Raw genomic sequence first — 10,515 nt, 5'->3', positions numbered from 1 at the left:
CGAACCACTGATTCGAAACAAAAGATGAATAAAGCTTCATGAAGCAGTGTTTTGAAATCACCCATCACTAGATATTGTGGAATAAAGTCGTTGTTTTGTTTTTTTGACACACAAAAAGTATTCTCGTCGCTTCATAACATTAAGGTTGAACCACTGTAGTCACATGAATATGTCTTTAGTAGCTTTCTGAGCAATGTAAGTGTTAATTATCTTGCTGGCAATGCAGGCCTCACTGAGCCATCGGATTTCATCAAAAATATCTTAATTTGGTCTTATGGGTCTTATGGGTTTGGAACTACATGAGGGTGAGTAATGACAGAATTTCAATTTTTGGGTGAACTAACCCTTTAAAACCACTGTAGTCACGTTGACTATTTTAATGTCTTTACTACCTTCCTGGGCCTTGAAAGTGGTTGTAACGTTGCAGTCTATAGGGGAGTCTGAAAGCTCTCAGATTTCATTAAAATATATTAATTTGTGTTCCGAAGTTGAAGTTCTTAAGAGTTTGGAACTACATGAGGGTGAGTAATGACAAATCTTTGGGTGAACTAACCCTTTAAATGACTACAATGGCACATCACTATGCTTAATGACACATCCAGTGGCATGTCACTTAATGTTAAAACTCCCTCTCGATTTCACTTTACAGTGTCCGTTATACGTTACACGTACTTACTATAGTATTAACAGTAAATTATGCATAATTACAAGCAACTAACCCTAAATTATATAGTAAGTAATCTACGTTAATATTGCTCTTATTTGTATAATTACACTGCATAACAAGGGCACCTTAAAGTGTAACCCAAATCTCATTTATAACAATCTCATAATACACAATTGTAACTATTCATGCCACCTCTAAGCTGCATTAAATAGTGTAAATACTATCTAAATGCCTTTGTCTTTTCTAAATTAATTTGATTTAAAAAAAAAAATTTTTTTTTGCTGTTGCCTGTAGTCGTGATAGCTAGAGAAACAAATGTCTCTTTGCGAGTTATCCAAGTATCAAAACTTGTAGACTTATTGTAGCATTACTAAAAAACATTTACAAAGGAGTTCTCTTCTAATAGTAATTAACATGACAGGAACACAGCTTAAGTTACAGAATCTAATCAATTTATTAAATGCCAATCATTTATGCATTGCATAATGAATCAATAGATGGAGTACTTGGAAAAACAGCTAAGTAGACCCCACATGCATGATATCAGTTCACATTTACAGTCTCTGCAAATTTTAATTTCAGTATGTGTAACTACAAAAATATGCTTAATTACAAACAGCTCCAAATCAGAGATTACCTTGAATAATTAAACTAGCACACTTCAAGTGAAGCCTTTATCAATTAGAAGCATGTGACATTTAAAGTGAAATTCGGGTGACAAACAAATGTTTTCATAGATGCCAAAGGGCCGCCATTTATTAGAGCAAGGCACGTAAAAGAACTGTTTCAGAAAGGTGCTTTGAGAGTGACAGGAAATAAAGCAGTTTGTATAAAAGAAACATGACGGATCATTTTCCTTGCGCATAGCTCACAGACATCTTAAACGCTTGACCATGAGTCCAACTCATAAATGAAACTAAAAATAAAGCTGTACAATACTGAAGTCCAGTCAGAAGGAACATGTTTATTCATCCTCCTCTGCCGGCTTTTTCTTTTTCTTCTTTTTCTTCTCCACCTGTGTCACATCAGCCTCCTCCGTCACCTCAGGCTCCGCCTCCACAGCATTGATCTTCCTCTTTTTCTTGCCAGGCGTGGCCTCAACAACACCGTTTGACGTGATCTCTTCCTCAGCTGCCTGCTTTTTCTTTTTCTTCTTTATTGTATCCGTGTTCTCCTGAAGAACAAAAGGAAACCATTAACACCATGTATGAAACATCAAACAAGATTATCATACTCAGATGATCATGTCCTGCTCACTTCAGTGATCAAACCCACTGAGTCGGGCCTGTCAATGGTTCGGAGGAGATTTGCTCTAGCATGACAGATATGAGACGGGTCCATGAGAAGGTCCAGCCTCCAGTATAGGCATGCTACATGTGCTAGACCAGGGGTTTTCAATCTTTTTAAGATGCCAAGGACCCCCAAATACAACAATCATTTATGTAATTTATATTATATAATGTTGCCCTGAAGCCCAGTCTGAAAACCCCTGCGCTAAAAAACACAGATGAAGAGTTATTCACAAGTACCTCAGCATCACCATTGGCTTTCTCAACTTCATCTTCTGCTGTGGAAAGCGCTTGTAGTTTCCTTTTTTCACGCTTCTTTTTCTTCTTTTCCTTCTTCTCGAGCTTGCGCTTGATTTCAGCAGCCGCCTCACTAGCCTGCGAGTGAGAAAAACCATCAATGTACTTGCATTTGTACAAGCCTAGTAAAAATAAGAACTTCACAGTGCTGTGTCAGGCTCATTAAATCAGTTTTTGCCTCCATGTAGGAGTCAGGAGATAAGTATCATCACTCACAGCACTTCCTGAAACTATAGTAACAATGATTCCTAGTAAGAAACCTTCACAATCAGCACTTTAAAAGGCATTATTAGCAATGGAAAAAGCAGTTACAAACAGCTAACTAGCCTTAAGCAGCACAAGTCAATACCAGAATGCAATGCGCCAAGCTTAGAATTATACATGTAAAAATACCCAAGGCTGCATCCGAATATGCATACTTCCAAAAAGCAGTATTTGAAAATAATAAGTCCGAATTAGTATGAATAAAGTTCTCCAATGACCTATAAGATGCTGAAGTGCGCAACCAATCCGCACTTTACTATCCCATGAGGCCATGGGAGAGGATTTGTGAATAGCAGAAGCAACACAACCAACACTGTAGGTCACGATAATGACAACATGCATATAGTCCAAATTTCATTCAAAACACATTCATACTACACAGAACATCCTTTAACGTCGTGAAGTAGCTACTTGTAGTACGCAATTTCAGACATAGGTCTGAGGTTTGATTTAACAATATTGTCAGATATACTCTATTTTTGTGCCACGAGTATTTTGCTGTTAGCTTATTCAGGTTAACTTAGTTCAACATTAGTGCTAAGAGTTAACTTACCCATTTAAAAGATGAAATTATCAAACTTATGTGTGCTTGGAATATTATGCCATTAACTGCCCAACATTAAATAATTAGTTGTTGGCCATGAATAACATTTCATAGCCAGCATGCTAGCTAAAATGAAACCCTTTAAGTGACTGATAATTAGCTGCCCATATTGTCCTGGTTTGGTTTAGCTCTCACCTCTGCAACAGCTTCTTTCATGACGTCCAGATTCTTTCGTGGGGCCTCACCGGTCTCATAGAAGGTCAGACGTTCTTCTACTTGGTCACGTAGCTTGTCTCCAAACACGCATGTGGGAACCTCTGTGTGAAAAGAATGAAGACAAAGATGAGGACAAACAAGTACTGCTGAAAATGTGTTTGGTCCAAAGTTCTGCTCAGGATTACAATCTCAACATCCACTGAGGTGGGTTACTGTTGACGAAAAATATAAACATCACAGCAAGAACCAAGTAGTGGCAACTCAAGAAATGAGAGAAGATGGGATGCTCACCAGAAAAGCAGTCAATGCGCGATGCAATGGTACACTTGTTGGCCAGGTAACGCGAGATGCGACCCTTGTTCTTGGCAGCAGCACGTCCAATGAACGTTGAATGGAAAATGAGACCGTACTTTGGGGTGTTTCCTCTGGTCTTCAGCGCCCTGATTCATGGGACAGAACAAAATCCATCTAATACAGCTTTGAGGGTGTCTCAGTCACATTAAAATCAGTGATGCACCAATTTTTTTTTTTTTTTTTTTTAAAAATGGAAACCAAAATTAAAGACCTTATTTAGCCAAAAACAAAAGTTGATAATTAAATTTGGACAATACTGTGGAATACTGGGTTTTCGGGTGCTAAATTAAACCAGCCATAGTAAAGTTCAAGAAGTGGCTCACTGCCCAACTAATTCCACATATTGCTACTTTGGATCATAAAACTACTTTACCTGAAATGGCAATTTTTTTTAATTTGAGTTAAATATTTTCAGGTGCGAAATTACGGCGCATCACTATCAAAATTTTACTCAGAGTGTACTGCTAGAAACTCAAGGACTAACTCAAGATGAAAAATTATTAGGATTCAGAGTCGTGCGGACTCAACATTTCCAAATGTATCTACCTCTCAAAACCCTCAGCAGCTGCTCAGACTGGGGGGTACGTGAGATCGAGCAGGATCACTTTACGGTGTGTTCAATGACACGCCAAATCACCCGCTCCTGCTACGCCCCGGCCCTGCCATCACTGCAGCTGTGTGAAACCCCAGCAGGGAAGGGGAGCCCCAGTACCTGAACAGGGCCTTCTCTGCCCCCAGGATCTGCACAGTGGAGGCTGGATATTTGGCCAGGTTTGTCAGACTGCCAGCGTGAGAGATGAGACGGGCACCGACCTATAAAAAGAAAATAAAGGTCAGAGAACGTCTCGTTCATCTCCCGAAAGAAACAAAACAAGCTTTGTTTTGGCCTGATTTTTGAAATGACGTTACACTAGTTCGTTCTTAAACTTCGCTTTAAGTATATCAGAGCCTTTTAGTTTGCTGACAAACACATACCACATCACCAATGAGAGCCGCGAGATTTGGCGCCACCTGGCCCATTTTAGATCGCAGGTATTCTTGCAGTTCCTGTCTGTACTTTGTGAGGGAAACCACACGACTGGAGAAGCTCTCAATGTTGATCAGATCAATAGGTGAGATATCCATACCTTTAGAAAAAACAATTTGATACACAAACTTAGTACAAAATCAATGGAGCACTTAAACTGGTTGAGCCAAAGCGACTCAAAGGTTCAGTTAGTGAGTGTCATCACATGGTTTCAGTGGATTGACAGATTATAATAACATCATAACACCTGAGAAAATCCCCCACGGAGCTATATTCATGACATCAGTGAGCTCGTCTTACCCATAGAGCTGCGGGACGCGTCGAGGATGGCCTGAGCTTTGCCACTGTCCATTGTGATCTCCTCTAAAGCTTCCAGAGTCTCCTCACTCAGTTCCTTTCGGTTCCCTATCAGCTTGGCCAGCTTACAGTATGTACTGTTATCACTCACTATCTTTATCAGCTCTGGGAAGTGGTAACCGTACCATTCACTGCACAGATAAAAAGAGAGAATTAGAAACAGCTCTGATAAGGTTGCACAATTTGGGAAAATTGTAATCTCTAATTATTATGACTTAAAATTATTGTTAAAAACTTACTACTCAAATATAAACAAAAGCTTCTACATTTTACTGTACAAAAAAAAAAAATTTACAGTACAATTTAGAAGAGTATTGAAAAGTATGGCTGTTCATTTCTTAAATTTTCAAGGGTTAAACTGAGCTTTTTTCAATTGGATGGTCAAACAAAATCAAAATACCACAGTCGCGATTATGGCTAATCGTGTAGCCATAAATTACGATTACTAAACTCAAAATAACTTGTGTAGGAAGCCACTCAAAGGTTTGTCTCCCCCCTCAGGTTGTATTCGCTCCAGTTTGAGGGACCAAACACCCCAGAGGAAGGAGTTTACTGTCCCTCCACTTCCTGTACAGCCAGTGCACTAGAGGGCGCTGTCTGTGGTAAGCATTAGGAGGCTGTCGGATTAGATCCAACTACAAGAAAGTCCAGTGAAAATCATCTTACCGCACACGCATGGAGAAAGTGTTGATATCCTTATCCAGCTGGTCGAGGAGGGCGATTGACTGGATGATCATGTTGTCTGCCCTATTGACATTGAACTTGACTTTGGCTCTGGAGTAACTGTGACCCAAACCCAATTGAGCTTTGGACGCGGCCTGAGCGGTGAGTCCCTTAACCAGGGAATGGAAGTGCAGACGCACACCTGTTGATCACAAGCAGATGCATTAACAACAAATCACTGTTGGACTCGTAAATTTTTTTTTTTTTTTGCCTGTCTGTTCAGCTTTTCAGTAGAAAACATCAGAAATCAGGTGATCAAGGTACATCATTACAGCAGGCTGTTAAAAACTGTTTGAAAATGTGATTTGCATTATAATGAATTAAACCAGGGGTTCTCAAACTTGGGTCCAAGGACCCCCAAGGGTTGTTTTTTTTCCTTCAAGTTAATGAATCAGTAAACAAACAAAAAAAAAAAAAAAGTAATCAGTGAATAAATAAAAAGGATTAATCCAACTAAAATAATTTGAAAAAAATAAATAAATCTAATACATCCAACAATAAACTACTACTACAGTGACTAGGGGTGGAAAATAAATAATTTCCTAAATAATTCCACACATTTGTAACACTTATTTACTGCAGTATAAATTCAGTCTTTATATATGAAAATGTATAGCTGCCTTTTAAATTTTAAGATTGGGGGGTGGGAGGTCAACGAGGACGATCATATTTGGGGGTCCGTGGCACCTTAAAGATTGAAAACCACTGATTTAAATAATCATGCTCACCCCTTATGATTTCAGCTACAACACCTCCAGTCTGAATGGACAGATTAAGCTCTTCCTGAAGTGCTGCACCAATCTTAGCGTCAGACACCCCCAACGTGGGCTTCTTTTTAATCCCGGACGAAAGGTTGGTCTCCAAGAACAACTTGAGATCTGCATGGACAACTCCTGCCAGGATCAGATGAGGAATGAAGCATCAGTAATTGGAGGTCACAATTTGCAAGTCAACAAATCAACCTCAGATGATCAGTTTATAGGAATGCTGTCATCACAGTAATTCAGTGGATTGACAGATTATAGGTACATCATTTCAGTGAAGCAATTTGAAATAACCTTCCTTTCTCTTACCTTCTGAAACGGCATTGATATTTTCCAGAGCAGCCTGGGCGGATTTAAAGGGGAAGAACGCACTCAGTCGGATTACGCTACTGAATTTGCCAATATTTAGGACACTTTCCTCCACCTATGGAAAACCAAGGAATCATTATATATTAGTCATTTAAAAGTAGTGGTTGTTTTTTGATGGCCAATATCTTAGAGAGAAGGATGGCCAATATATACACACTTTGAGTTAATAATAAATTAGTAAATAATTTGAAAAATAACTAATAAATCTCTAAATTAAACACTTTAGATGGCAAATTCTAGATTCTGTAATCGCATTAAAGTATTTCACACAAATAAAGAAACAGTTTGAAAAACAATATGAATAAAAGGAAGTAAACACTAACCAATAGGGCACTCGTAATCTGGTAAATTTATGCGCACTAGGAATAATTCTCAAATAAATAACTAATGAAGGCGAAGAATGGGAGGGCTGTGTGCTCAGGCGCTGGCATTCTCGGCACCGTCAAAATAAATGTCCTGCTTCCAACACATCAGCCAAACAGAAAACCTTATCGGACGATGCTGATATTTAAAAGAAGCTAAATATCGGCAGATTTATCAACACTTAGCCTATTTAAACTTAAATTGATTTCTCATTTCATTTTAGAAAATACATTTTACAAATCCATTTGGTCTATTTTTTAAATGGTAGTTTTATGGCTAGGATTTGAACCAACAACCTTACGATTACATGTCCAGATCTTTAAAGGATTAGTTCACTTTCAAATGAAAATTAGCCCAAGCTTTACTCACCCTCAAGCTATCCTAGGTGTATATGACTTTCTTCTTTCTGATGAACAATCAGAGTTACATTAATAAATATCCTGACGCATCTAAGCTTTATAATAGCAGTGAGCGGAATCAAGGAGTATGAGCTGAAGGAAATGCCTCCATCCATCATAAACGTATTCCACACGGCTCCGGGGGGTTAATAAAGGCCTTCTGAAGCGAAGCATTTATTTAATTTATAAAAAAAAAAAAAAAAAAAAAAAAAAAAAAAAAAAAAAAAATCCATATTTAATGAGTTATGAAGTAAAATATCTAGCTTCCGCCAGACCGCCTTCTGTATTTAACTTACAAAGAAAGTGTAAACCCCCCACAAACGCATCACTTCAGAAGGCTTTCATTAACCCCCGGAGCCGTGTGGAATGCGTTTATGATAGATGGAGGCACTTCCTTCAGCTCATACTTATTGATCCCACTCACTGCCATTATAAAGCTCAGATGCGTCAGAATATTAATATAACTCAGATTGTGTTCATCAGAAAGAAGAAAGTCATAGGGGGCAAGTAAAGCTTGGGCTAATTTTCATTTGAAAGTGAACTAATCCTTTAAACACTTCTCCACATTATTGGGAAGGACAAAAATATTTGTACTTCCTTTTGCATTTCCTTAATACACATACCTGAGGTAGAAGCATTCCAATCTCTTCCACTTCTTTGACAGCGAATAATGCATATCCAGCTGCATGCTCGAACAGCACGTGTAAAAGCACCTGAGAGAGAGAGGGTAAGATTATAACTCAGCACTAATACCATAAATATAACTAGTTACAACAAAAAGGACAAAGTCCCAAACGCTTAATTCGCATATTAATAACTAGCAAATAGAAATAAATGTTATGAATTTGATCTGTTCAAGTTGCAGGTCAACACCAGCACGTGCATAAAGCCCACATGGTGGTGGCACCTCCAGGGACAAAGAAGCCTCGCTTTTGAAGCAGCCTCATTTTTAAGTATTTAATATGATAATACAGCATTGCGTAAGTAGAAGATAACAAGTCGTTAATAAACTACCCATGTTTAGATTTTATTGCATTAGAGCTTGAAGCTGGGGAGAAACACATTAGCATGGGTTAGCACAGACACAACACGTGGTACTCCAGTGGATCAAATACTCAGCGCGTGCCTTATAAAACTGAACAACATCTCATAGCACTGCAATCAGAACCAGAACATCGGTCCAAATCACTAACAGGAGGTGAGTGAAACATGACGAAACCGTTAGATTAAATTTAATGGCTGCCGTGGGCTTTAATATCACACTGAGGCCCTGTGTTACCGGATTCGCCTGTTTATCCTCTCAAATAGGCTACAGTAATTGCATATATGCGGTTTGTATCTTGCGAGAGCATAATCGCTGTTCAATGAACTAATAAAAATGATTATAATAACTCTGTAATAGCAATAAAGCGCAAATCTACACATCTCTACAAACATGCACGTCGGCCATCATAAAAGCCCGATTTATAATACAAAACGGTTGTCACGTTTAAAACGTTGCAAAATACCAATCTGCTAATTTCTATAGATTGCATAAAGAAATATTGCATGTTTTACCATGTTTAATGATCTCGTGCGCCACGCACGAGGGAGCGTTCCGTTCCTTCGGATCACTTGAACAGGAAAGAAATTCACATGCGCTCAAGTACGAAAACCCACATGATTCAGTCACGCAGCCTATCGCGAGATTTCAAAAGGGCGGGATTTTGCGGGAATGTGTGCTGCGTCACCTGTTGGAAATGCTTAGAAATGCAAGATGTGTGGCACAACATCCCGTTTGCTGGAGAAAAAAACGTTATAGGGTAGAATTGATGCCCATGAGAGAAATAAAATAAAACATTACAAAAAGTTTTAAAAAAAAGTCATTCTGATTCAAATAATCATATCAATTCAATAAACTAGATTATGTCAAAAAATGATGACATTCTATAATTTTAATTAAGTTAGGCCTGTATACAGTTGAGAAGGTCAAGGCCTGTATCGTGTTTTCATGCTACGCTAATTTAATGTTTAGTGTTTATTATTAGTGTTTCATTAATAGTATTTCAAACACATCCAATACATCTCAAAAACCTAAATATGTGCTTCCTTTTAATCTGAATAAGCCATAAAATACATGCTGCAAGCATTTGCCCAATAAAACTTTATTAATGCGCCTGAGAGTGTTTAGGAGGGACAAATTGCCAAAATATATTTAATGCAGGAAACATTTAAAGAGTTATGACAGGAGTCAGTGTTGGTTGCACAATCATCCATCCACTTATTATCAGACAAATGTGCCATAATGTATGACTCACAGTAATAAATACCAGTGTTGACTTCATATTTTAAGAGATAATTGAATTTATGACTTTATATCCACATCAGATGGGAATGCAGAGTCTTTAGAAACAACAAAATGCACACACTTGGAAATTAATGTTGTATCTAATGTTGATGTTTTAATATGTTGTATTCGGGAATACTCAAAATTCTTAACCCAGCTGAGTTTACAACAGGGAACATTCTCAGAACTTTGGCTAAAGTTCTGGCTAGGCTCTATCTCAAAGTTATAAACAAATGTTCTTCCAGTTACTTTAATTGATCGTTTGTTTGAAGTTATCTGGTCTTTCTTAATGTTCTCAGAATGTTAGCACAAAAATGTTATTTATATGCTGTTCACTGAGCGTATTTTTAAACGTTTAAAGGGTTAGTTCACCCAAAAATGAAATTTACGTCTTTAAGTACTAGTACTCACCCTCATGTCGTCCCAAACCTGTAAAACCTTCGTTCATCTTCGGAACACAATTTAAGATATTTTTGATGAAATCCGAGGGTTTCTGAACCACACATAGGCAGCGACGTCATTGCACCTTTTGAGGTCCAGAAAGGTATTAAAGACAT

General features: G+C 38.1%; 1 protein-coding gene and 2 non-coding genes across 3 annotated transcripts; all 3 read right to left on the bottom strand.

Moving 5' to 3' along the window:
* Positions 1–1,097: 1,097 nt before the first annotated feature.
* On the bottom strand, positions 1,098–9,326 carry LOC127524906 (nucleolar protein 56-like). Its single transcript, XM_051916947.1, has 12 exons — positions 9,190–9,326; positions 8,256–8,345; positions 6,812–6,926; positions 6,467–6,631; positions 5,682–5,880; positions 4,959–5,146; positions 4,607–4,758; positions 4,344–4,444; positions 3,569–3,717; positions 3,257–3,378; positions 2,197–2,331; positions 1,098–1,841 (listed from the first exon to the last, which is right to left on the bottom strand). The coding sequence occupies exons 1-12, from the start codon at positions 9,190–9,192 to the stop codon at positions 1,632–1,634; spliced, it is 1,629 nt and encodes a 542-aa protein (XP_051772907.1). The 5' UTR covers positions 9,193–9,326; the 3' UTR covers positions 1,098–1,631.
* On the bottom strand, positions 2,404–2,470 carry LOC127525600 (small nucleolar RNA SNORD57). Its single transcript, XR_007933383.1, has one exon. It is a non-coding gene; the product is annotated as a small nucleolar RNA SNORD57 (small nucleolar RNA).
* LOC127525601 (small nucleolar RNA SNORD56) lies at positions 3,449–3,520 on the bottom strand. The gene has a single exon (XR_007933384.1). It is a non-coding gene; the product is annotated as a small nucleolar RNA SNORD56 (small nucleolar RNA).
* Positions 9,327–10,515: the final 1,189 nt, after the last annotated feature.

The sequence above is a fragment of the Ctenopharyngodon idella genome, chromosome 13 (genome assembly GCF_019924925.1).
Source record: "Ctenopharyngodon idella isolate HZGC_01 chromosome 13, HZGC01, whole genome shotgun sequence".
Classification (NCBI taxonomy): Eukaryota; Metazoa; Chordata; class Actinopteri; order Cypriniformes; family Xenocyprididae; genus Ctenopharyngodon; species Ctenopharyngodon idella.
Note: the sequence above shows the minus strand (reverse complement) of the source record. Positions and strands in the feature narration are given on the sequence as shown.